The sequence below is a fragment of the Geosmithia morbida genome (genome assembly GCF_012550715.1).
Source record: "Geosmithia morbida isolate 1262 chromosome Unknown scaffold_5, whole genome shotgun sequence".
In the NCBI taxonomy this organism is placed as follows: domain Eukaryota; kingdom Fungi; phylum Ascomycota; class Sordariomycetes; order Hypocreales; family Bionectriaceae; genus Geosmithia; species Geosmithia morbida.
In genome coordinates, this window is record NW_023336192.1 from 418421 (window position 1) to 444701 (window position 26281).

Below are 26281 nucleotides of genomic sequence, written 5' to 3' on the forward strand. Positions count from 1 at the left end.
ACGTCCCACACACATCTTTTCCCTCGAATCCCGCTGGGCTGCAATCACCGTCCGTGAATTGCCCAACCGCCTCTCGCGCGCGCCCAAAGCAGCATCCTCTCTTGTCTCCCGACACTCCGGACCCCAGGGACCGGCCCGGGCAGAGGAGCCTGTAAGAGATGATTGCACACATCACTTGTTGCAACACGCGCGCACAGCCCCTGCATTCGTCACTCCATTACACGGAAAGGAGGGAGTGCGTGCGTGCGTGCGTGCGTGCGTGCGTGCGTGTGTGTGTGTGCTGATCCTTACTACTCTTCCCCCCCCGCTCTGTACCCTTGCTCTACGAGTGAGCTGTTTGCTGGCCAGTGCTAACTGTTATATACAAAGCCAGCCCGGCAGCCCTGCAGCTAGTTTCCCGTCATGTCGGACTCTCAGTCTCCTCCTAAGGATGTCGAACAAGGTGCTCAGTCGCCTGAAGACGAAGGCCAGATGAACGAGCAAGACCCACAGTCTGCCGGCCCCGGCTACGAGTTCGAAGGTGTCAAGGAGCAGGACAGATGGTTGCCTATAGCGAACGGTACGCCTCCTACTTCCTCTGCTCTCCCTCCTCGCTCTCCTCTTCCCTTCCCTTTGCCTTGCCACACCCCCTCTTCCTCTTCGGATGGGCCCAGGACCCATTCAGCCCTGATCTGATCTGCTGCTCTGCCCGGAGTTACCCCTTCTCCTCTCTGCTATCTCTCTGCCCCCTCCGCATGGGCTGGGATCCAGAAAACAGCCTCGAGAGACACCGTGAGGAAGAGGCTGATTGCTGATGGATGTCTGTCTGCAGTGGCTAGGATTATGAAGAACGCTCTTCCGGAGAACGCCAAGATTGCCAAGGAAGCTAAGGAGTGCATGCAAGAGTGCGTTAGCGAATTCATCTCCTTCATCACAAGCGAGGCGTCGGAAAAGTGCCAGCAGGAGAAGCGCAAGACTGTCAACGGTGAAGACATTCTGTTTGCCATGACGTCACTGGGATTCGAGAACTATGCGGAGGCCCTCAAGATCTACCTGTCAAAGTATCGCGAGGTAAATATGCCGGGACTCCAGCGGTGAAGTGCTTGCGGAGGAAGAGGGCAAGACAAGAGACTGACAGAAATCTACAGCAACAGAGCCAGAGCAACCGTGAGCGAGTGATGGAAAACCCCGGATGGAGTAGCGGTATCGGCGACGAGAAGCTGGGCGAGGGTGCTGAGTACGGTGCGTCCGAGGGGCCTGGCGCTGTCGATGCCACCGGCGATGTCAGCTACATCTATGGCGGTGCGCAGGCTGGTCACGCCGACTCCGGTGCCGGCAACGGTTATTAGCGTCTGTTGATCTTCCAAGTCTCCTATCTCTCTTATTTTCAACTATTTCTGTCATATCGCGCGCTGGGCAGAGGGGCGGCAAGTCACGATGATGAGGTGAACAGAACGCCCCAGTGGTCGCCAGTCCTCTATAGGTGTCTGTCTTTCTCTTCTTCCTTCTCTCATACTCGCGTCTTTGGGGGTTTCACGGGGAATGAGATGACGGCAACGACGAGAAGGAACGCGAACGCAGGACGGGAGACACGGATCCCCCACCCAAGAACAACATCACATGAGCGAGAGTGGGAGGATAACAGATAACAGTGATGGGCGATGATGATGGGCGTACTAGGCACCTACTTCAGGATTAGATGGCCCTCCACTCTGTGGCATGGAACAGGCTTCCTGCCAGTGAGGAGACAACATGCTACTGTGAGTGGCTACGTCTGAATTTTAGCACTATTAATCTTGATACTTCATTCTTTCAACGCAGCCTTGTCTGAGTCATACAGTCGCGACGTGCCCCGGTACCGTGACCCAAGGGCCTATACAGAAAGAGCCATGTTCGGTACGATGGGAAGGCATGGATAACCTGTCCGAATGAATCGCTCAATGTGAGTAACGGTGAGCAGAGGCGGGACGGCAATAGCATATCATCATATAATCCGGCTGTTCATTCTGCGACTAAGAGGCAAAGCACGTGTGCAGACAGGTACGTTAGGCTGGTATGGAGCCTGTGTCACGTCGTTGATAGCGGGCAGCCGCTCTCAGGCTCTGGCCCCACAACATGTTAGAAGGGTCTTTCTAGTGCAATGCCCCTAAGCACCCTAAGCAAGGCCCCTACCGGCGGAAGGGCTTTGCTTGTTAGGCCTACCTACCGTCTACGCCACGGCAGGCAGGGCCCAGGGGAGGGTGCGCCGTGCGCCTTGCGGTCTTGGACATCAGATGTTGGAAGGGGGAAGGTTGAATGTTCAGAGGCTCAGAGCATGTTAGTTTCCCCGCTTCCAGTTTATAAGCGCCGACCCACTTTTCACCCCATGCAAAGGAAGAGGGAAGGAAAAAAAAAAAAGAAAAAAAAAAGCTGTCGTTCCCGCACAACATCACGCACGCTCCCATTCTTTTTTGATGCTTTTTTTTTTCTTCTCTTCATCATTACCTACCGGTTAATGCCCATCCCCTCTCACGCCACCCATCGACTGTCTGCTACACTCCATACGACGCGGTCGTGCTAGATAGCAAGATTGCATGGGAACCTCGACAACGTTTGTTGTCCCTTGCCAAGAATAGAACGACAGCAACATTCACGCAGCGGGGCGGCCACTTCAGTTATGACTGACAGGTTCTCTCGTGCCCTCGGTGAACAGAAGCAGCAGACACAGTCGATGACGGTAGACCGACGTACGACGCAGCCATCGTTCACGAACCGATCCCGATAGATACCCCTCGACTCTCCTACGCCTCTATAACATCCCAAGACTACGAAAGCGGCATCCATCCTCATGAGGCCCTTCGCGGTAACGACCAAGACCGGCGGCCCCCCCGCCGGCAGGGCCACGCCCGTCAAGTCCATCCTCAAACCCCCGTCCATTCTGGGTCGTAGGACGGCCGAAGATGCCGGCTTCGACGACGATCCTGAGACGATGGCAGCGGCATCATCGCCAAGCATGGAGAGCCCGACCAAGCGTCGAAAGGTTCTGTTCGACGAGGTGCACAACAAGACGTACGAGGTCGGCAACAGGACAATGGACGAGATCAAGCGCGAGGTGAGGGAAGCCCTGGAGGAGCACCGCCGGGGCAACGACGGGCCCTACGACAGCCTCAAGGAGCTCTTCTCCAACGACAGGCAGCGGTACCTGCCGCCCGTGGCGGGCGAGGACGACGACACGCTCAAGCCGCAGGAGCTGAGGGCGTACGTCATGGCCCTGACGAGCTGCATGCCCATGCTCAAGGACAAGGAGTGCAACGGCCTCGTCAAGACGATCCTCCAGTGCTCGTGGCTGGGACGCGATGACGAGTTCCTCCGCGTCTACACGTACTTTCTGGCCGCCCTCATCAGCGCGCAGGGTACGTACCTGCTGCCCGTGCTGTCCATGATGGTGGAGAACTTCAAGATCAGCCGATCCTCGGCCTGGACCGTGGCCGACTTCCCCAGCGTCAGCCGGGATGCCATGCGCGCCCGCCTGCACCGGGCTCTGCGCCACCTCCTCCAGATCTTCCCCGCCGCCGGCTCGGTGCTCGAGAGCCTCCTGGGGTCCAAGTTCCCGTTTCCTGACGATCCGCTGCGCACACACATGGCCTACGTCTACAACATCATCCGCGTGCAAGAGTACGCGCCCGCGCTGCGCGAGGAGGTCCTGGACCTCATCCTGGACCGCGTAGTCAAGCTCGACGCCCAGATGCAGCTGGACCTCGAGGACGTCGACGACGACCTGACGGCCGCTGTCATGTACTCGCTGCAGGAGAACGGCGGCGCGCGTGGCCCCGCCACGCAGTGGGAGGGGGACGAGGACGGCGGCGACGACGGCGACGACAGCGATGCCGAGTCCGTGGACAGCGACGACGTCGACTACGACGAGGAGGCGGCACGGATCAGGGCCATCAAGGACAACGTCGAGAAGATGGACGCCATGCTAGACACGCTCTTTGCGTACCACAGCGTCTCGATAACAGCGAACCCCGGTTCCGACCGGGCGTACGCGGCCTTCACGACGATCCTGCGCGAGTTCGAGCACCTGGTGCTACCGACGTACAAGTCGCGGCATACGCAGTTCCTGGCGTTCCACTTTGCGCAGATGCACGAGCGTCTGACGGACGCCTTCTGCGGGCAGATGATCCAGGTCGCGTTCGACCAGAACACGGCGGGGGTGGTGCGCCAGGCCTGCATCGCGTACCTGGCGAGCTTCGTGGCCCGCGGGGCGCACGTGCCGCGCAAGGACGTGCAGGAGATCTTCGAGCTCGTCGTGGTGCACATGAACCAGTACCGCGACCGGCACGAGGCGGCCTGCCGCGGACCCGACATCAAGCGGTTCGGCATCTTCTACACGCTCGCGCAGGCGGCCATGTACATCTTCTGCTTCCGATGGCAGGACCTGGTGGTGTCGGTGCCGGAGTCGGTGGAGCCGGATGACCCGACGTCGTATCTGGGCCAGGACCTGGAGTGGTACGGTACGACGCGGCGCGACCTGTCGATCCACATATTCGGCAAGTTCAACCCGCTCAAGGTGTGCGCGCCCGTCATCGTGGACGAGTTCGCCAAGCTGGCGCACCGGCTCAACTTTGCCTACGTGTACCCGCTCGTCGAGGCCAACAAGCGGCTCCGGCTGACGCAGTACGTGACGACGTCGTACGCCACCGGCGGCGCCCTGCGCGACGCCGGGGTGGACTCGTCGGGCGACGAGTCCCTGCACCGGCTCGACCCTTACTTCCCCTTCGACCCCTACCAGCTACCCGTCAGCAAGAGGTGGCTCGAGGGCGACTACGTCCACTGGAGGGCCCTCCCCGGGCTGAATGCCGAGGACGGCAGGGATGACAGCAGCGACGGCGACGGCGACGGCGGGGATGACGACGACGACGAGGACGACGCCGGGCTCGAGGAGGCCACGGCTACGGACAGCGAGGTGGACGGTGACGAATGATCTGTCACCTCCCCACCGTCTGGATCCATCTCCTGTCATCCTTCCGTCCATCTCACCATCCATCTCACCGTCCATCTCACCGTCCATCTCACCATCCATCTCACCATCCATCTCACCATCTCATCAATCCATCTGGTCCACCAAGGATATCGAGGATGAGGGATGTGCTTACATCTGTCTCTTATCTCCTTTACTTTATATGATGCTCACCCCTCGGGAGAGGTTCTGTCATGCTTTACAGCGAGGCGTTGGGAAAGAAAAACAAGAAGATATTGGAATCTTGCGCATATTTTCAAAGAGGTCGTGGAAAAGTCTTTAATAAACTATCTGAGTTTCTAATCCTTCATGGGATGGCCAAGAGATCAAGAGATGAACTGTGGCAAGGAAGGTGGATGCGAGTAATACTCCGTACCAGAAGTACGTATAGGGATAGACGACGTGTGTGGCGTCGTCTTGATAATATGTGGCGGTGCAGCTGATGAGATGGAGACCCATTGAGAGTATCTTATAACTTATCATTATATAATCCTCAACTTCCACCACAACAGTCGGACACAGTCGGACAATGATTCTTTTGACTGTATCGGTACGGAGTACAGATCTGTACATGAACGACGCCCACCACCTGTACGAGCGTCGAGCACAATTACGTACCACCCCTCCCCTCCCCCCCCCCCGGTAGCAAAACAGAAGACTCCAACTAATGAGAGGGTCCAGGTCTCCCGGGCGAGACTAAACTTGCACCGTCTGGGGTCAGCCTCGGATTGATTCCAAATGTTGCATGATTTGAAATCATACCATGAAAATAACCTCTTCTGAGCTCGGTAAGTGCATCCCTGGGCCACCGTTTCGAATTATTCTTGTCGAGAGGTGGGTGGATTCTTCTTCTTATTATTATCCTTTTTTTTTCTTTCTTTTTTTTCCTTTTTCCCTTTTTCACCTCCACATCCAGAAACTGAATCAATCCCAACAGCAGCAGCGACAATAACGACGACGAAGACGACGACAAAACGACGATACTATCATATACCCACAGAAAAATACCGAGACACACGAACACACGCAGCCCTGGGGAGGAGATCCCTGCCTACCGCCACATACATACACCGCACACACCCCTCTCACTTTCCGGAGATTCCCACCCCCCACAGCACATATGATGGCATCATCAACAATAGAGGCCGTTAGGCCTTCATTTTCCTCATTTTGGCGTCTGGGAACGAGTAAATTGAGAGGGGAGAGCAGTAGTGAATGTGAGTCTTTTTCTTCTCCATTTTTTTTCTCTCCTCACCCTTTTCTGCTCTGTCATCCGGAAGATTGTGTCCAATAATTCGGCGTTTATCGGAGAAGGGGTCGGAGGGGTCGGAGAGGGGAAGCGAATCGGCAGTAAGAGGTGACGGTGTGAGAAGAAGAAGAAGAAGTAGAAGAGAGAGAGATGGAGATGAAGAGAAGCAAGAACACATAACTGAGGCGACGAAAAAAAACAACAGCGCTAGGGGGACAAGCATCACCAGAGACGACGACGACGACGGCGGCGACGATGACGAGCACCAACAAGGACGACCATGAAGACCCGGCGACAAAGTCGAGACAGCAAAACCAGGCGCGGCGCGCTCAGGTGCGAAGCGCCCAGATCCGCCACCGCCAGCGCAAGGCCGACCACCAGCGCCAGCTGGAGCTCGACATGACCGAGTACCAGAGCCTGATAGCCCAGATCGAGGGCGAGACGGCCGTCCTCCGACGCCAGAACGCTGCCATGCGCGCCCAGCTCGACGCGGCCGGCATCTCCGTCGCAGCCCACGAGTGGTCTGGCAGCGTCGACAGTTCCGACGCCAGCGCCAGCGGTGACGAATACTACTCCGTCAGCGACGACGGCGCCGGCGCCTACCCGGAACTCTTCCCCTCCGTCGACATGGACCGTCTCACCGTCACGCTGGCCGTAGACGACACCATGGGCTCGCCGGCCCTGCAGATCAGCGGGAGGGGCAGCGGGAGCTCCAACTCGTCCAGCAGCAGCAGCAGCAGCAGCAGCAGCGGCAGCTCGTCTGCCTCGTACAGCCACCGTACGGGGACGAGCAGCGCCGCTACCAGCCCGCCTACAACCACCACATCTACCACGCTGACGACGTATCTCAACCCTGTGCAGGAGGAAGCTGCCGTCAACTTTATCCTGGCGTATGTTTCCTCTCCCCTCTCTCTTCCGTCTCACCTCCCCCCCCCCCCCCCCCCCCCCCCCCCCCCCTCCCACTATGATGGTGTGTAGGAAGAAGAGAAGAAGAGAAGAAGGAGAAGGAGAAGAACAAAGAACAAAACAAAAGGAAAACACCCCATAGCTGACCCCCTGACCTTAGGTTGGAACACGTCTGCTGGAGCCACTTTATGCTCGGCGACTTTCCCCACCATCACGACGGTGACGACCCTCACCATGATGACGTTCAGATCAAGCCCGACACCGTCGGACACGATGCCGACTCACGCGCCCCCCACGACGACGACTACGGTCACGCCCTGATGGCGTCGACGTATTGCATGGGCAACGCGCCCTCCCCCGTCTTCGACTACACCATGGAGGCCCTCTTCAACAACATCGACTTCAACCCGACCCCGACGCCCTCTTCGCCGCCGGCCATGGAGTGGCAGAGCCCGTCGTCGTCCATGACGCTCGCCAACCTCTTCGGCCTGGCCTCCTCGCTCAACCCGGGCGACGAGGACCTCACGCCCGTCCAGGCCTGGTTCGAGCTGGCGGACCGGTACAACCCCGCCGCCCTCATCGACTCGGGCATCCTCGAGTCGCTCAAGAGGGAGCTCAGGGGTGTGGTCCACTGCCTTTACTACGGAGCTGTCATGGAACGCGTGGCCTTTGAGAATGTCTTGTCTCGTGTCATGAAGGGGTTTGACGCATGCAGTCTGTGATGCTTCTTCCCGGGCTAGAAGAGAGGGGGAGTTCCCGAGATTCCCCTTTTTTCCCATTTTTTGTTTGTTTTTGGGACAGGGAGTTTTTGAAACATTATAATAATCGTCCTTCTTTTTTTCAAACTGTAGTATAATACATACAAAAAAAAAGGTGTGCAAGGCGCAGAAGCGTTTGGGTTTTTCTTGGAGATTTTTTTTCTGTTCTTTTTCAATATCTACAAGTTGCGTCTTTGCACGGGGGGGAAAAAGACATCACCCTCATGGTGCTCTCGCTATGCTTCGCTCATCAAAAAGGTCCTTTAACAACCCGTCCAGGCATGCCTCCCTGTCCACCGTACCCATAGAGTAGGTAGATTCAAACGCCGAGATGCTCAGCTGGCCGAAGAACGGCCTCAGCACCTTGGTCAGCAGCTCGTCCTTGCGTTCCAGTGAGACGTCGTCGGCGCTGATGGTGCCGCCGGGACCTAGGAGCGGGCGTCTGAGACCGTCGTCGTCGTCGACGACCGCTGCTGCTGCCGCCGAGGCCGACTTCGCGGCGGTGGGGATGGAGGTGGGGAGGGAAGTAGACGAGGTCAGCCACTGAGCTGCCGAGGAGGAGATGGTTGTGGTGTTGCCCAGCTCCTCGGACAGCTCGTCGACCAGGGCAACGGGCTGGGCGCTCGAGTAGCGGTAGACGGCGTCGATGGTGTCGGTGACGAAGAGCCACTCGTGCAGCTGGAAGTCGTCGGGGGCCACGCACACGAGCACGTCGAGGAGCTTGCAGGCCTGGAGGACGCTGGCGTTGTTATACGCACTGTCCGAGGCCGAGGCTGAGGATGACGATGACGTCGTCGTCGTCCTCGTCGTCGTCGGCACCACCGACGAGAGCACCTCCTGCAGCTCCGCGTTGACCTCGGGCCAGATGAGGGCCAGCTGTATCGGGCTCGTCTTGAGCACCAGCGCCCGCAGGACCATGTACACGTCGGCCCTGGTGGCCGAGGACGGCGAAGACGTCGGCGTGGCCCCCAGCAGCTCCACCAGCTTCTGGAAGATGGTGCCCAGGTCCGTCACGAAGGCGTCCTCAGGCGACGACACCACCAGGCTGGCGATGCGCCGCAGGTTGACCTGCGTCTTGCGGTCCGCCTCCAGCCGCGCCGACGTCGCCCCCACCCCGAACACTATCCCTGCCGTCGTCGGCGCGTTGATCCGCGATACCAGCTCCCCCATCTTCTCCTTGTCCGCCCGCGCCCACTGACGCAGCAGCGGCACCCATCCGTCCTTGACCAGCCCCAGCCCCATGCCGAAGAACCGCTGGTCGTTGAAGGCCTCGCCAATGTCCTTCTTCCACGTCTTCTGGTTGTTGGGCAGCCGCGACAGCTCGTGGAGCAGCGCCATTGTGCTCTGGCTGACCGTCTCCGGAAAGTTCTTGCTGCGTATTGTCGGCCCGATCACGTTGGTCGAGATCGTGCTCGCCGCCGAGAGCACACGGTCCGGCTCGACCAGCACCTTGTGCAGGTTGGGCACGATGGATGCCAGTATCGCCACCACGTCTTCTTGCCGCTCGCCAGTCCCCGGCGTACCGTTCGCCCCGGCTGCCTCTAGCGTTATCGGACGCGTAGTGAACAGCGCGGCGAGGAGCCGCAGGAAGAGATCCTGTTACCCGTGTTAGCCTGTCGTGGCCCGTTACGCGTCAGGTTTTGAGAAATCGAGGCCGTCTGCAACTTACCCCAAGCTCCCTGCGCATCCTCTTCTGTTCTCCAAAGTTGGTGTTATCCACCTTCTCCCCCAGAATCGCCGCAAACTCCAGCAGGCTATGCAGGTTCTGCCTGTGGGGGAACGGGTTGCTAAGCAGGTCCTTCAGGAAGACGATGCAGTCCTGCCAGATCTCATCCATAGCATCGTCATCCAGCGACCTGGTGTACTCGACCAGGAACACGACCAGGTTGTAGTCCTCGAGCGATATCGTCATCGTCGACTTGCGCGACGGTTCCAGCGCCCCAGGGTTCGTCCGGCTATATATCGAGTTGAACAGCGCCGGGATCGAGTGCCTCGGGCGGGATGCCTCCAGAGCTCCAAGCAGTTTGAACACCTCTGCCTTGGCTCGAGGGGTCTCCGTGTTTCGCCAGATGTCAATCGCTGTCTCCAGACATTCGAGGTTCTCCGCCGTGAAGAGGTGCTCGAGCAGCCGGCGTGCGCGGTTCCTCATCCTCAGCGACGTGTAGTGGAAGGAGGCCAGTGACTCGTCGTCCTGCTGTCGCGCCTCGTCGCCCAGTCCCCACGACCAGATCCTGTAGCACATGCGTGTCGCATCCTGGAATGCCAGGTGGACAGTCAGCCTATCGTTGGCCGTGGCGCTGCGCGCCTGCTGACCGTCGGTCTGGAAGACGCCCGACACCATGCTGCCGAAGAGGGACTGAGGGTGGTCGGGGGCCTTGATCAGCTGTGCCCTGGCTTCTTCGGCCAGGAGCTGGTCGTGCGCCCTAGCGAGGACGTGCTCCAGGCCGTTTAGCAGATGGATCAGGGTGGCCTCGGGCGAGGCTGAGTCGACGGTGGCATCCTGGGGTCTGGCCTGGAACGTGTTGCGCAGGTTGATAAAGGTGGCGCCGATCTGCCTGCACAATGTCTCCACTAGAGGAATCAGGACCTGGAAGATGGCGTCGGCGTAGAAGGGGAGGCAGTCGGTCAGGAAGGCCACCCAGCTGTCCAAGACCGGACGGCTGTTGGGGGAGCTCAGGGCTGCTAGCAGACACTTGAGTAGTTCTTGGGGAGGCGGCGTGAACATGGGTCGAGGATCGCTCATGGATAGTGACACCCGGCTTGTCCGAGCTGGGTCCATGCTGTGATTACGCTTCTCGGCCGGCACCTCCGACGGTGCGTCGGCGACCGTCGTGTCCCGGATCTTGAGAACGTCGTAGACGACGTCGAGCAGCAAGACTTGGACATGGGCATCGGTATGGCCAATCGACTTCCATAGCCTCCCGAGGAGGACAGTCTCCAGGTTGGAAATGGGCATATGATCTGGCACAGGCTGGTTTAGGAAGAACTGGTGCAGAATCACCAGGGCAAACCTGTGGAGCTGAGACACCCTCTTCCCGAGCTCGATGTCTGCGGACGTGGCTGGGTCTCCGGTAATGCACCTCACGCAGGCTCGGATAAAGAAGTCTTGGAGCGTCAACTCGTCTTCCTCTCCGCCGGCTGCTTACACGTCAGAAACTTTTGCCATCATCGAGCAATGAAATGCGTGTCACACTTACAGCTAATCTGGATGATCCGGCCAGCGAACGAGACGTGCTTTGAAGCGAGAATATTCCATGCCATATCACCGCCGATGCGGAGGACATTGGACAAACCTCGCAGGTAGTAGAGGCAGATATCCAGGTCATCATCCTCGGTAAGCGTGACAGGCTTAGGGGCCTGGTGGCCATCGTTCTGGCCTTCCTTCAGGTCTGCCAGGAACCCGAGCTCGGAAAGCTTGTGCACGAAAACGAGGAACAGCCTAGCACAAGTTAGTCACGACACGCCATTTAGATAGACGAGTGAATCGAGAAGACAGCTGTGCCGTACCTGTCAATGCCGACCATGTTAATCAGCCATGATTTGACAGTCATGTACTGTCGCGTCCTTTCGTCGACGAGAGCATCTAGCACTAGGAACAGAGGTCTCGTAAGCATCACTTCGAAATGGTCCATCCCTGCGAGGCGAGACGCAGCCCTGTTCTCCAGCGTGGTGGCCCTGGATCCGCGACGATCGGATGGGTTGTCCTGCAGAGTCAGGGACCAGAGAATCCCGAACGTATGCACGCTGTCGATCGAGCAGAGCCCATCGGAACACTCCGGGCCCTCTACCAGCAAGCTCGAGAGTGTGGCTTCGATATCACGGCTCGACAGGGTCAGGGACGTCTGCAGTTGCCATAGGCATCTGACAGTCTCGACATGATACTTGGGCTCTGGCGCAGAGAGGTAGGACCAAGCGTTTCGCACCAGCAGAGTGGCCAGATCAGACAGCTCGGTCGATTGGATCCTCTGCGTAGCGTGAAGTTCGGTGGCAAGCTGTACGATGGAGGAGAACTCGGGAAATGGTAGCGAGCTGGACACGTCCAGGCGGCCACGCACGAAGCCCATCAACTTTTCCACGTCGAGTCTGTATGTAGTGGGCATCTTGACCAAGGCGAGGATGAGGATGCGCGCCGATAGGTCGCCCTGGAGAGTGTCTGTGTGGATGAACTGAACGGCCTTCTGGAGTATCACCTCGCCCATCTCGAGAGGCTGGAAGGGAGCATCTGTCGTGTCCATGCTTCCCTGGTCGTTTACATAGAAATCTTGAATCTTCTTGAGTATGTCCTTGTTGGAGATCAAATCGGCTCGTTGAGATCTCCTCTTCTGGCTCGGCGTCGACGGCGCGTTAGGGAAAGCACGCGGGGGGACAAGCTCAAGGAAGGATATGGCAACCTCAAACGCCGGTCTAGAAATAGCCGAGACCCAGGGCTCGGGCATGGGCTGTGTCGCCCGGCGAGCCCCCAGGTCCTCAAGCATCGAGAGGGCAGCCAGGCATGACAGGGGTGCGTGGGTTGTTACCATCTCCTCCTCACGAACGTTGAAATTGGCAAGGACAAACTGAACCAGGGACAGCTTGTCCTTCCTCTCCTCGATACTCAGGTTACCAGGGCCAATGGCCTGTGCTAGCTGGGCGACGAGCTCGCCATAGATCAGGCCACTCTCGATGCCATCAAAGAAGACGCTGGCACTGCGAAGGACTTCTGCAAACTCGGCCTTAGACGATGCCTGTCTCCTGAAGCTTCGTACGTTCTCCACAACGGGGAGGAAGACTTCAGGAATCACGAGCCCGCCAATCTCCCATCGATCCATGAGGGAAAGGCAGATGCGGTACGGCCGGGCCCGTTCGGCAGCATTCTTGTTGTCGCTGGCCTTGATCATGGACAGAAGTGCCGCGGTCAGGGGCTGCAGTCCGTACTCCTCGAAGTAGCTCGTCCGTGCCGTCACATATGAGCTCTGTTGGTCGGCGGATTCTCTGGGCGACTCGGACCCGGCGTCCTGGTCGCCGGCAGCAGGTTCGGGACCTAGGAACCAGGCCCAAAGTCGACGGTTCAGACTCATGTCACGGCGGATGACGACGCCGACGGCCGCTTTCATGAGTAACTGGAGGTCCTCGGGCTTGACCCTCGACTGCAGCACGTCTGAGCTGAGAGGCAGGTGCGTTACCAGAAGGTCCAGGAAACCTCTCTGGTTCAGCAACTGCTCGTCGGACAGACCACTAGCGAAGCAGCGGATCAGAAGTCCAGGCTCCGGCGAGGTCACGACTGCCGAGACCCTCTCGCTCGGTTGGTTCGCGGCAGCTTTGCCGCCACCTGCCGGTGCGGCTGCAGCCTGAGGAGGCAAGCACCTGACCAGATATGCCAGAGCTCCGGGTCGGCGTCCAGGGCTGGTGATAGAGGCGAGGAAGAAGCATTGCCAGAAATAGTCGTCGCCGGTGGCGTGTTCCTCTGTGAGGAGCTCGCTGTCAGAGGTCCGGATCGTCTCCTTGAAGCTCGTAACCAGCCTCAAAGTTCGATCAAAGTCCTCGGCTGACTCATCTTCCAGACCCGGGATCAGGGCCAGAATTATGGACTTCATGCCCGGTCTGAGAGCGCGTGGGTCGAGCTTGAGGAAGTATTTTTCCAACAGGTCCAGGTACGGAGAGCGGACCGAGAGGGAGGCGAACGACAAGACCGATGCGAGGCCGGGGAGGTACAGGGGAAGGTCCCTAGACAGCCCGTCTGTTCCGATCGTCTCGAACACGTAGCTGTATATTTCCAGGGCCTTTTGGTGTACGCCGGACGGCAGCGAAGGGTTCAGGCATTGCGATAGGCGCTTCGCGACGGTTGCTCGGGTCGGTATGACGGTAATGTCGGAGGGTCGGGATTGGAGGGCCTAGAGCGAATGCGCAAGCACGTCAGGAGCACGATACGTAGACAGACAACACTGCCGCATGGACTCATCCTCCGGGCGAGCGAACCTTGAGCAGTCTGTTAAGGAAGGATATGTAGTCGGCCCATTCTTCGAGGGCTGTCTCGAACAGCGCCAAGGCCTTGTCGACGGCGGCAGCGTACCGGCGAAATGCTTTGTCCTTGAGCAGGCGTTCCTCTAGCGGAGCAAGAAAAGCACAGGTCAGCCTCTCCCTCTATCCAGGGAGGATGGACACGGACACAGGATGAGGGCACACATACCTCTGCCGCTCAGCTGCGCCCTCCATTGCTTGGGAATAGGCGAGTCGCGGCCAGAGCTGTCGGGGGACCCCGACCGCGGGACAGATGCTAGATCAGGTGCCATTGTTGCGCGGCGCAGCGTTGGCGTCTAGCCCATGAGCATGCTTCGTTGTAGTGTAATGGTCCCGTAAGTCGTCGCGGACGGGAGGTTGTCGAGAGTCGAGACAAATCGAGGCCATCGATACACGTGCTCGGGGAATAGCAACGGCGTGAGGCTACGTTTCGCTCCGTGCGCATCTCTCTGTAATGGAGCTTGCCAGCGGCGTACGTCAGAAGGGGCAGCCGTCTGGCTTTCAGGGGATCTGGGCTGCTGGCCATTGGCTGTAGCGGTCCATCCGGCGCCCCTCAGCGCTCAGAGCCTCTTCCCCCCTCCCCCCTCCCCCCCGTTTAGCGGCCTCCAGCGGATAGGTGGATGCATGGACGTACGTAACCCGCACCTACAGCGGTTCTTGAGGTCTATCCGCGTTGGGGACGTGTGTGGCTAGTGACGCCTTGGGTGCTCCAACGCCAGAGTTGATTACCGCCGTTCGTGGCGCCAGGTTATGACCGCCATCTACACGCGCGACACCATCCCACTACATCTTTCCCCGGCCCACGCCCAGCCTCCCTTTTTTCATATCACCGGGCGAACGTGGTGTGGTAGTGGCATGATGGCCATTTCCGTCTTCCATCGACGTCGACCAGAGGATCTCACGGTCCCACTGCCCCCGACCAGACTATCGAGCTGAAGCTGCCATGCGCCCGCACTCAGTAGCTGCCTGATAAAATGCCCACCACCACCACCACCATGGACCAAGAGCCCGACCCCGGTGAGCGGCGCCCCCCGTTGCCTCCCAGACCACCCGCCGCCGCTTCTCCGGATTTCGTGGGGCTCCAGGGGCAGGCCACGACTGCGGTCACGTCCTTGGATATCCAGACGCTGTCCTTTCCCGACGGCTCTCGAGGCATCTTCTCCTCCCCGGGCCCGGGAAGTCCCTTGGCCAGCGGGTACGCTTCGCCCGACGACCGCAGGTCGAGTCCGGGGATCCCAAGCAACGACCTGGATAACGATGACGCAGCGAGCGTCACCAGCCTGGCGCCAACTATGCGCCCGGCCGCAGACATTGCCAGCTTGCTCGCTGGAGAGCTGCACAAGAAGAGTCCGGCCTGGAGCATGCTGCGAACACAATCGGCCGCTGTCGCTCCGTTCGAGCTCCGCACCTCCAGCGGTCATGATCGGCTGTCCGCCTTCCACGACGAGTTTACGCCCCTTCCCGACGACGAGGATGGGAAAGTGGAAGATACCGAGAAGCTGGCGCGCTGGAAGGCCAAGCTGAAGCACTACATGATTCTGTCTGCGGCGGGGAAGCCCATCTGGAGTCGGCACGGCGACCTTGGCCTCATCAACTCGTCGATAGGCGTCGTTCAGACCATCATATCCTTCTACGAGGGGGCCAAGAACCCTCTTCAAGGATTCACGGCAGGCGGCACTCGCTTCGTCGTATCTACCCATGGCCCGCTCTACTTCGTGGCCATCAGCAAACTCGGAGAGAGCGACTCGCAACTCCGGTCCCAGCTCGAGGCGCTGTACATGCAGGTTCTCTCGACTCTCACGCTTCCAGCCCTGACAAACATATTTGCCAACCGGCCGTCCAGCGACCTGCGCAAGCCCTTGGAGGGAACCCAGTCCTTGCTCTCATCGCTAGCAGACAACTTTACCAAAGGCTCCCCGTCGACGCTCCTTAGCTCATTGGAGTGTCTAAGACTCCGCAAGTCACAAAGACATGCCATCAACAACACATTCTTGAAGCAGCGAACGGGGAAGCTCCTGTACGGGCTCATCGTAGCTGGCGGGAAGCTAGTCAGCGTCATCCGCCCCCGGCGGCATTCGCTCCATCCCAGTGACCTCCAGCTCATCTTCAATATGCTCTTCGAGACCGAGGGCATCCGCAGCGGTGGCGGCGAGAACTGGGTCCCCATCTGTCTCCCGGCCTTCAACAACAGAGGCTATCTGTACATGTATGTCAGTTTCCTCGACGAGAACATGACGAACGAACGGCAGGACGGCGGTGCACAAGACATGCCCAGGCAACAGTCTCCGGAGGACGAAGTTGCCGTCGTCCTCATCAGTACCGATCGGGAGGGCTTCTATGACCTCCAGCAGATGCGGGATGCCGTCACCCACCAGCTATCCAGGAACGGGGGGCTCCGCATCATACAGGAGGCCGTCCGTGCCGGACGCCCCAAGCTGCCCCTCATTGCGCCGGGGGCGCAAGTAAGCCATTTCCTGTACAAGTCCAGAGCAAACGTGCAGTTCTGCATGGCCTCTCTCGAGCCTCACTTCACCGGCCTTGTCCGGCGCCGGAGACTCATGTCTGTCTACCACGAGCTCCACGCGTCAGTCCACGCCAAGCATTCACATCTCAAGGTGCTTCACCGCGTCGCCGAGGACGTCACCTCTCTGGCGTGGGTCACGCCAGTATTCGAGTTCTACTGCGTTGCGGGCCCCAACGTCTCGAGAGCGGCTATAACACAGGGCGCCAACAAGATCATCCAATGGGCCAAGAAAGAGGAGGAACGGCTGTTCATCATCGGCGGCGGCGTTTTCTAGAAGCATGCAAGGACGCCTGGAAAACGTTGGATGCCCGGTTTCAAGAACTGAGCCTCATCCGTGCCACTATTCCGATGCCTGCATTGGGCACGAACACGGAGATCATGACGGGCAGCAGTGCAGAGTGCCCGCAGTACCGTCATACGGTGCCTTCCTGTTCTTGGGCCTAGTCCCAGGGCCTTCCTTCCAAATCAAGACTTCGAGCCTGCCCCAGGTGCAGCTCGGATTCCCTTCCTCCAAGCCCGGGATACCTCTCTGTCTCCCCTACCTATGCATTGATCTCACCCCGACCAAGCCCTCCTGCCTCGGCAACGCCCATCCTTATCCGCAAGACCCGAGACGCCGTTCCTGCAACCAGCCAGGCGCCCTCTGAGGAGCCGGATACGGCGTGCACGGTCATACCAGCTGTCGGAAACATAATAGTCACCAGTATCAAGTCCGAGTTTATCTACTAGACGCGCACCTTAGTCCCCGTTGCATCTGGCGGTCATGGACCATTATTGGAACGGTATGGCGAGGCCTGGCATAGCACGCTGTCGTCCGGATGCATCTGACCCAGCATATGGAAACGACACTGCCGACATCGGCAGCTCTCTTCTCCGCTCGCCGAGCTCTCTCGAAGGCATGCTGAGGACGAGCACGGAAACGGGAGACATCGGCCTCTTCACCATCGAGCCGGCCTACAGCTCTGTGCCTTGTCGTCGTCGGCGCCAGCGGAGCTCAGAGTCGGTCACCGATTCCGACATTCTCCAAGCCAGTCGTCTGCGGCACCACCCAACAAGCAAGCTCCTGGCTCGCAGGGGAGCGTCTCCTTCTGAGCTTGGCCATCTTCGCACCTCGGTATTCAGATATTCTGCTCGGCCGTCGGACCCGTTGCGACCCGGTACAGGCTCCTCTCATCCTTCGACAGGACGCACTTCTCCAAGCATACACTACAATGGCTATACCAGACTTCCACCTTCCAGGCTACCTGCCCCTCCGCGATCATCGGCACGCATCACACCGTTGCGTGACGAATGGGGGAGCCGCGTGTACCGAGACGGACCCCCTACACCAGACCACAATGGCAGGCCCGGCTACTCCCGGACAGGGAACTCTCCTCTCCTAGAGCAACAGGACCGAGGGACGCAGGCCCGATCTCTCGGCGACCCCGAGCTCGGGGACTCGAGCGGGAAACACCAGAAGAGGTATGCTCTCATCATCAGCCGCAGGCGTTGGGTCTCCGTTGGCCAGAAAAGGGTAGTAATGCGGTGATGCGAGACAGGAATGGTCGTCATCCGGCGCAGATACCCACCGAGAGATCCTCCAAATACAGAGCTGTGCCGCCAATCACCAGCAGGCACAGAGGCCACCTCGAAACAACGCGCAGGTGGTTGTCAGCAGGCCCTGCTCTTCCCGACCTCGCCACCCTATTCAACTCGATGGGCCGCATGGACCCTACCGCCAGTCAGCCCGGAACGCCTTGCACCAGCAGACTCTGCGTGAGCCTGGAGGTGCCTGCGGCCCAGCCAGATACTCCCGTCATCTCTCCCAGTCCCGTCTCCCCGACACGGGACCTTGGAGTAAGGCACGGTCTCGACCGATTCACCAAGCTACTCCCTTCTCCTCTGGAGGATCATGGACCGACGGTGGGACAGGTCCGCAACGGGAGCTGCAACTACGACCTTGGTACATTCAACGACGATGGCGGCCATGCATCGATCGACAGGCCCGACGAGATGTGCACGTCTTACCAAGCTGCGCAGATATCTGAACGGCCAGCGAGATTGCGTATCAGGAGACGACCCTCGGTACCAACCGGTCACGTTGTGGACCCGACGAAAAGCTATCATGGCACGGCACACCTTCCCAGCAGAAGAAGCAAAGGCCAGGCGCAGCACAAGCTCAGGCTGAAGATGCCCCAGAATGACGGCAAACCATGCCGTGTCGCTCCGCAAGGAACTGTGGTCCACTGCCCAGCCTTGAGAGGCAGCAGCAGATCATGTCCGTATATCGGCGGCGGTACACCAGGTGACATGTCGACCCCTCCTATCTTCGCCGAGGAAGACGTGCCACGGAGGCAGGACTGGATCCGCCCGAGAAGATGGAAGGGGAGGCCTAGCCTTGATGTATTGAAAGCCTTCGACCCTCCATATCAAGCCTCCATCCGTCCTCGTCGCTCCCGGGCATCTGGTCTCCGGGGGGCGTGGGATCCGGCTGGAGGCGGACCGGAAACGTGCCCATACGGAGGCGAGAAGAGACATGGGCTTCGACGGAAGCTGTCAACCCTCGGACTTGGACGCACGAAGGCGCAGGAAGCTCCGAGCTGGTCGGGGCAGCCCACGAGCACAAGCCGCGCAGCTGGAACCCCAGGCTCCCCAGGCTCCCCAGCCGATCAAGGGGCGGCGGCGAAAGCGGACCATCGAACCATCTCATTCTACAGCCGTCGAGTTCGCAGGTGGGCGTCCAGGGCGAGAATCGGGATGCGTTCATGCGCGGGGAGGAGGAGGGGGAGGAGGACGCAAGGCAGCGGGCTGCAAGACGAGGTTCTCAGCTGAAAAAGAAGAGATGGGGACGGTATCTCAGCTCAGCAGGGATATCTCTCGTCTCGTTGCAGAAATGACAGGTCTCGGGAGAGCGCGGACAGCTACTGGACGTCTCGCGGGTATAACCGCTAGGTGATGGCCGGTGATGTTGGGTGAGATACGGCGGCTGTGGCTGTGATGAGCTGAGAAGAGACGTGGGAGGATGAAGAGGTGAGCAAGGTCTATTGATCATGGTTATGACCTACAGAGTCCAGACAGGGGTGCGACCGACGGCGGATCGACCCGGGTTGGCCAGCACACGTACAGGAGGGTATCGTCACCTATATCTGCCGGGAGTAATCTGTACGGATTACGGGGTACTGTTATCATTAATGGACAGCAAATACGAGGACGATGCAGCATGACCTGGGACTCCAAAGCACAGCGCATTGAACGTCGAACTGCATCCATGTACGAGCACGTACTCTGTACGCCTGTGCACGAGTATTCACTGTGCAGTGCAGTATTGTATGCAGCGGGGCGAGGACGGTTATAGGCCCCTGGAATCACGAACAGTATCAATGCCTATACTTCTCGTACTATGCGTTTCTGTTCCGCAGAGCAACATGATTGTGGTGGCGTAATTTCCAGTCTTTTTTTTTTTCTTTTTTTTTCTTCTTTTTCTTGGTCACTTTCTTCTTTCCTCCTCTTCATCAGACGGGTTCTTTTGAAGGAGAAGGAGAAGGAGCAGATCAGCAGCAGAGAAGAGGAAAGGAGCGGACGGGGCAGCACAGATCTGTCATCTGTACAGATTGCATACAATAATGAAGGGGAGGATACGGCCGGTCAGTGGCAGAGATCTATTATTAGCAACCAACAAAAAAAAAAAAAAGATGATGAATGCTAGCAGCGATAATCTGTACTCTGCAATCCGTACACAGGTCAACTCGCTCGCTGTGCAGTGCAGTACCGGCAAGTATGACGAGTACAGGTAACCTGTGCAGGTTGCAGATTACCGCTACCTGTCTCCCTCCGTCCGAAGGCGTGGAGCCACTACAGGTTGATACTCCGTGATGGTGCTGGCATAATGATACGGATCATACAGAGGAAGAAAAAAATCACTACCTGTACGGATCGACGCTCTCACGTCGTAGGCCTCGGTAGCGTGCGGCAGCGTGCGGTCGTGCGCGCAGACGCGTATCAGCCGGTCGGGTACCTCGCCCGTACCCATGCGTACTCGTGCTGATGCTGCTGCTGCTACTACTACTACTACTACTACTACTACTGCTACTACTACTACTACTACTGCTACTACTACTACTACTACTGCTACTACTACTACTACTACTACTACTACTACTACTACTACTACTACTACTACTGCTACTACTACTGGCCTTCTCTGTAACCTGTACAGGTTACAGAAGTGGAGATTACAGGTTAGACCGCCTGCAATCATCTGTACAGTGTTGCTATTAAAAGTAAGAGGGGACTGATTACATTGCCGGGCTAAGAACAATGCTACGGAGTATTATTGGTAATGATAGTACTGGCAGCACTATTCGCACTATCCGCACTATTCGCACTATCCGCACTATTCGTACTATTCGCACTACTCGCACTACTCGCACTACTCGCACTATTCGCACTATCCGCACCATCAGAGCACTATCAGAGCACTGTCGGCACTATCAGCAGTGATAGTCGTAGATTGTATATTATCACACTGCCGCAGTGATGGAGAGAGGACCGATGGACCGGAGCAGTCGTCTGTGCGGCAAGGGCAGAGGGGAGAGAGAGATAGATGTCTGTGCTTCGTGATGGCTCGTATAGCAGCTGCGCCTAACATGTGCGTATTCGCATCCATTACCTGTAAATATGCGATTATACATGCGTGCCTGTACATCGGCAGTGATAGAGTAGTGATTTTCCCCCGAACCTCGTCGGCGCCCCATCACGACGAGACGCGCACAGTATCCTCACTTGTTTTTATCCGCATCTCTATTAAATTTATAAAAAAAATTTATAAAAAAAATTTATAAAAAAAATTCATACCTCATCATCTTAAACTTTCTTCCTCTCATTTCCTCTCTTTCGTCTATTGCGCGTTGTATGCAAGTTGTGGTGAACGACGCAATCTTACTGTTTCTTTTTTATTCTATTTTTATTTTATTCACTTTTTTTTTTCCCCCTTCTCCCCAATCAAGCTGTGGGGGGGGGGGTGTTTGTTTGCCACGGCATCATCGCTCCTTTTACTGCAATCGTGACAATCACCCTACAGTAGGCCGTCGCTCTCTGTCTCTGTCCCTATCCCTGTCGCTGTCTATCTCTCTCTCTCTCTCTCTCTTTTCTCTTTCTCTCTCTCTCTCTCTCTCTCTCTCTCGCTCTCTCTATCTCTCTCTTTCTCTGCATCTCCCGATATTCGTCCCTGCCAAGGCAGTGGCAGTGTCGGTCACACCGCGTGAGCTGTTGGCAATCATCAATTACTGCCTTGCAGCATCATCATCAGCCATTCCAACCGCCCAACGTCGCTGCTGTTTCCAACTCTTGTTCTTTTCTTCTTCTTTTTTTTTTTTTTTTGCCTTATTTCTTTCTCTCCTTACTTCTTTCTCTATCCTCTCATCCACTCCTTCTCCCACTCTGCCATCATCAGACTCGGGATAGCTGCCATGGGATTACATCACACAACGCCCACTTGGTGACGGACAAACGGCACGTCACGCCACGCCACGGCAGAATGGCCGACGATGACGACGACACCGTCATCCGTCATGGACCCCTTGACGATAAACCGTCCTTTGACAGACTACCGGACGATATAATCGAACAGTGCGTTCCTCCTCTCCTCCGTCTCCTTCCCACCAGCTCATTCTCTCCCCACCTGCCACGTCTTGCTCGTATGGTGGTGGGTGGGTGGTGGTGCATCGCATCGAACCTGCCATCTCCCGTTCGCACTTGCTGACACCGCCCGTTGCGTCCTCCAGAATCCTCACCGTCGCCGACGCAAACGCCTTTGCCTCCCTCGTCTTCCTGAACCGCAAGTGGCACTCCGTCTCTCAACGGTCACACCTCTACCTACACCAGCTCCGACAGTGCTCGTCCGCGCCCCCTGACCCCTCGCCTCCGAGGCCCGAGGCCGATCAGCTCCCCCGCCTCCGCCGGCTCTTTGCACGCCAGGTCAAGCGTAACCTGTTCGACGCCTACTTGCGCCCGCGTAAGACCGTCATCAAGCTCGTGTCGACCTCCATCAGCCCCTCGTCATGTCCCGTCGGCGAGGGCATGCAGTTCAGCGCCTCGCCGCGTGCGCAGCTCATGCTGGCCTACAACTCGTCCCGCATCCACGTCCTCGACGTCCGGGGGGGTGGCGTCCAGGTGAAGCGCGAGTTCAAGATCCGCAGGCGACCCGTTGCCGTCTGCATCAAGGACGATGCATCGCTCCTGGCCATCCTCTCGTCCGAGATGCAGGTCGACATCCACGACCTGACCACGTCGCCGCCGACCCGAAAGCAATCCATCGTCCTAGACAACGCACCGCGCACCATTGCCCTGTCGCCCTGCGGCTCGGTCCTCGCTGCTGCCTACGAGGCAGGCATCGAGGTCTCCTCGCTCAACCCTGGGGCCCTTCCCTCGGAGAAGCGCTCCGTCAAGTGCGATCCCGTCGACTCCCTCGCCTTTTCCTACGATGGAACGCAGATTCTCGGCACGACGACGTACTCGTCCCCTCCGAGCACAGTCGTCCTGACGGCCCCTTACTACGATCCCGAAAACCTGTCGGCCGGCGACAACATCGGTTCCATGTGGACCACGTCCATCCTCTTTCCCAACTCTAGCCGCGACTGCAGCCACGCCGTCCTGCTTCAGGATGGCAGTCAGGACGAGGCCAGCTGGACCTTTGCCTACGACCGGAGCTTCGAGACATTCCGCGCCGTCTGCGTCGACGACCTACGTAACGGCACCACCTACTTCACAGGGCCCGTTCCCGAGCCGGCGCCCCAGACCGCGCCCCAAGCCAAGATGCTCCCGTCCACGCTCTCGGGCGCCAACTACGCCGGAGACCTGGTCGCAGCCGGCTTCCACGGGAAGGAGATCTGGCTGTACGGCATCCCCGAAGACCTGGACGCTGTCCCCGATACCGGCCAGCTCGCCCCAGACAAGAGGAGCAGCACGCACAGCGCGCTCGGACAGCACGGGGGCGAGCCGAGCGGCGGGTCGCGGGACTCATCCTCCGCGGGACGGGATGCCGACGGTGGACAGTGCGTCCCCCAGTGGCAGCTCCTATGCGACAGGCTGCGAAACACGCTGCTCCCCGGCTCGATGATTGCCGAGCTGGCCGGCGTGAGCACTGTCAGGTGGGTCGCCCACTTCGGCGACTCTCCGCTCAAGGAGCGCCTGGTCGTGACCGCAACCGGCGTGAACGGCCCCAGGCTCGTCACCGACGAGGAGGGCTTTGACTTCGTCGACGGCGGGAGGATCGCCCTGCTGGACTTCGACTACTCCCTCGAGAATGGCGGGGAGACGGAGATGGCCATCGAGGTCGGCACGGACGAAGCCGAAACGTTGGAGGAGGAGCGCCGAGACATGGAGACCGAGGTGGCCATTGTACGCCGCCGCACCGTGGCCCGGAGCCGAGGCGGCGGCAGCGCACTCCTCCGAGCGGCGGCATCGGTCCAGGATCTGAACGAGCCTGTCCCTGCGCTTCCGGGAGTCGCCGTGGAAGACGAAGACGAGGACGGCCCCCCTGTGCTGCCGACGCGGGACGGGAAGAGCGCGGCCATCATGACGATTCCGGCACCGATCGGCCTCGACGACGTCCCCGACCAGGTCACGATGGAGGAGCAGGAGGCCATGGACGCACCCTACACGCATGCCAGCCCGCGGTCCGCCCCGACCCTCCGACGTGCTGCCACGGCCGCGGCCATGAGCCAGAGGCAACGGCAGTCCAGGCTCGCTGGCGGCCGGCCCATCGAGTACAACCGCGCCGACGGACGCCGAGAGCACCCCCACGAGAGCGACGCCGACAACTGGGAACCACCGCCACCTCCTTACCAGAAAGAAGACCCTGGCGACCTTCCGGCCTTTCTACGCGGCCCCGCAGTCGCCCCACTGGGCCTGCTCCCCATCCAGCCATCGACGTCTCCGCCGGTAGTAGGTGGAGGCCCCACGGCAGGCGCGTCCGACGATCTGGCACCGCCTGCCACGGATCGCCCACCGTACCGGAGGGCTGCGAGTGATTCAGCGACAGCGACCCAGGCACAGCCGCAGGAACCTTCCTCGCCGAGGCCCATCCCTTCCGAAGCTGCGGATGCGGACGAGTTGTATGACGCGTCACCTCGGCAGTCGCTAGACGAAGCTGGAGGGGGCGTAGAGGCACCTCCTCAGGAAGAGGCTCAGGCATCTTCGCTCCCGAGAGCGGCGACGCCACAGGATGCGGTACCATCTCCGACCTCGAGGGTTGCAACGCCTCGGGATCCGGCACCGCCGTCATCAGCATCGTCCGACGGGATGCTATGCTCGGAGCCTGCCGCTGTCGCTTTGTCATCAGTACAGCCGGAGCCCAGCATTCCAGCGTCTCAGACAATGTCACAGGACACGCTCGACCCGGTCGGTACGCAGGGGCAGCCGGGGGCAAGGCGGCTGTCGGATCCTCCAGCGTGGCCTCTCGCACCCGTACCGGACAACGTCGATCACCCCACGATGCTTCCACAGGATGTGCCCCGTCCGGCGCCCGTAGCCGACCGACCCATTGACGAATCACTGCCTCCAGCACCCAGCAGCAGCCAGATCGCGAGCCTCAACAAGAGAGTCAGCAGGGGCAACCCCAACCGACTGTCCGGCAGCTACCGTGGCTCCTCGCTGTTCTCGGGTGGCCACGGATGGATACCGCCCTCGAAGCGGCCTGCCCGGACGCAATCCGGCAGTCTGTGGAACTTTGATGCGGAGCAGCCCCTCATCATCAGCACGCCCAAAGGTGTCGAGGGCTCGTTCGATTCGCTGCCCGGCAAGTCCAAGCCGGCGGCGGCCGACAAGACCGCGACGGAAACGCCCCTGGTCGCCCCCGTCCCCCGACATCCCATCAGAGGGCACGTGCTAGACCCGGAGTCGTCGGGCGAGCGCCTCGAGACGATCTACAGCAACACGGTCCCGCAGCAGCCCGACCATCAGCAGCCCGACCAGGAGCAGCCCGACCAGGAGCAGCCCGACCCGCAGCAGCCGGTCCCGCCGCGGCTGTCACGCGGTGCCAGGAATCGCAACAGCATCATGGCCGGCGGCAGGACGGCGCGCAAGTTCCTCAAGCTCTGGCGCCAACCATCCACGTCGTCGACGGGAGCGGTGCGTCTCAGCAGGAAGCCCAGCCGAGCGAGTCGAAGTGCGGCCAGGAACGTCGAGAAGGCCAGGAACCGCGGATGGGTGCCCCGGACGGCCAAGACTCGCCCCTCCCTCTCGAGGGGCAGGATGAGGGACGACGGCGACGGCAACGGCGATGGCTCGATGGCCGCCGACACGGGCATGTCGAATAGCATACAGTGGATGAGCGTCTCGGCCCCCGAGGAGCATGAGGACCCGACGCTCAAGAAGTGCACTGTCATGTAGCCTGCTCCTCTGTTCCCTGCCGTATCTTGGCCTCGCATCCTTGCCGTTGACGTTTCTCCCTCTCTGTCTCTCTGGGTTGCTTACCCTCCATTCACTCACTCACTTTTCTCTCTCTCTCTCTCTCTCTCATATATATATATATATATACAAATCTTCCCATCATTCTCTTCCACACCACTTTTTTTTTTCCTTTGCGCTCTCACGCCACTCATGCTGTCTTTTCTTTCCATTTGTTTCTGTCCTTTCTTTTTTCTTTCCTGTCGGTTTCTTTTTTTTTTTGCCCCCTCTTTTTCTTATATGTATTGAAAAGGCAAAAGAAGAAGAGAAAAAGAAGGTGGAATCTACATAGCGTGGCATCATTTTCGCTTCTAGTTATTCTACTACATGTTCCTGAGAAATCCCGTGCTGTATACGGGGAGGGTTATAATCTTTATCTACATGTCTATACTCGTGTTTTAGTATAGGAGATTGTTCAAAGGAAAAGTATAGTTTTTATATAT

At 58.9% G+C, this 26281-nt stretch overlaps 7 protein-coding genes across 7 annotated transcripts; 5 read left to right on the forward strand and 2 right to left on the reverse strand.

Moving 5' to 3' along the window:
- Window positions 1-402: 402 nt before the first annotated feature.
- Window positions 403-1328, forward strand: GMORB2_6146 (uncharacterized protein; the record flags this gene model as incomplete). Its single annotated transcript, XM_035468116.1, has 3 exons — window positions 403-559; window positions 812-1050; window positions 1128-1328. The coding sequence occupies 3 exons, from the start codon at window positions 403-405 to the stop codon at window positions 1326-1328; spliced, it is 597 nt and encodes a 198-aa protein (XP_035322097.1).
- A 1478-nt stretch (window positions 1329-2806) lies between these two features.
- GMORB2_6147 (uncharacterized protein) lies at window positions 2807-4942 on the forward strand (the record flags this gene model as incomplete). The annotated part of the gene is made up of 1 exon (XM_035468117.1): window positions 2807-4942. One exon carries the CDS (start codon window positions 2807-2809, stop codon window positions 4940-4942), a length of 2136 nt encoding a protein of 711 aa, XP_035322098.1.
- Window positions 4943-6482: 1540 nt separating this feature from the next.
- On the forward strand, window positions 6483-7855 carry GMORB2_6148 (uncharacterized protein; the record flags this gene model as incomplete). The annotated part of the gene is made up of 2 exons (XM_035468118.1): window positions 6483-7117; window positions 7294-7855. 2 exons carry the CDS (start codon window positions 6483-6485, stop codon window positions 7853-7855), a joined length of 1197 nt encoding a protein of 398 aa, XP_035322099.1.
- Window positions 7856-8113: 258 nt separating this feature from the next.
- Window positions 8114-14160, reverse strand: GMORB2_6149 (uncharacterized protein; the record flags this gene model as incomplete). The annotated part of the gene is given in 7 exon segments (XM_035468119.1): window positions 8114-9487; window positions 9561-10902; window positions 10918-11029; window positions 11089-11330; window positions 11399-13761; window positions 13847-13974; window positions 14058-14160. The coding sequence occupies 7 exon segments, from the start codon at window positions 14158-14160 to the stop codon at window positions 8114-8116; spliced, it is 5664 nt and encodes a 1887-aa protein (XP_035322100.1).
- A 723-nt stretch (window positions 14161-14883) lies between these two features.
- Window positions 14884-16686, forward strand: GMORB2_6150 (vacuolar fusion protein MON1; the record flags this gene model as incomplete). Its single annotated transcript, XM_035468120.1, has 1 exon — window positions 14884-16686. One exon carries the CDS (start codon window positions 14884-14886, stop codon window positions 16684-16686), a length of 1803 nt encoding a protein of 600 aa, XP_035322101.1.
- Window positions 16687-18783: 2097 nt separating this feature from the next.
- On the reverse strand, window positions 18784-19443 carry GMORB2_6151 (uncharacterized protein; the record flags this gene model as incomplete). The annotated part of the gene is made up of 2 exons (XM_035468121.1): window positions 18784-19199; window positions 19311-19443. 2 exons carry the CDS (start codon window positions 19441-19443, stop codon window positions 18784-18786), a joined length of 549 nt encoding a protein of 182 aa, XP_035322102.1.
- A 2484-nt stretch (window positions 19444-21927) lies between these two features.
- On the forward strand, window positions 21928-25781 carry GMORB2_6152 (FBOX protein; the record flags this gene model as incomplete). Its single annotated transcript, XM_035468122.1, has 2 exons — window positions 21928-22019; window positions 22175-25781. 2 exons carry the CDS (start codon window positions 21928-21930, stop codon window positions 25779-25781), a joined length of 3699 nt encoding a protein of 1232 aa, XP_035322103.1.
- Window positions 25782-26281: the final 500 nt, after the last annotated feature.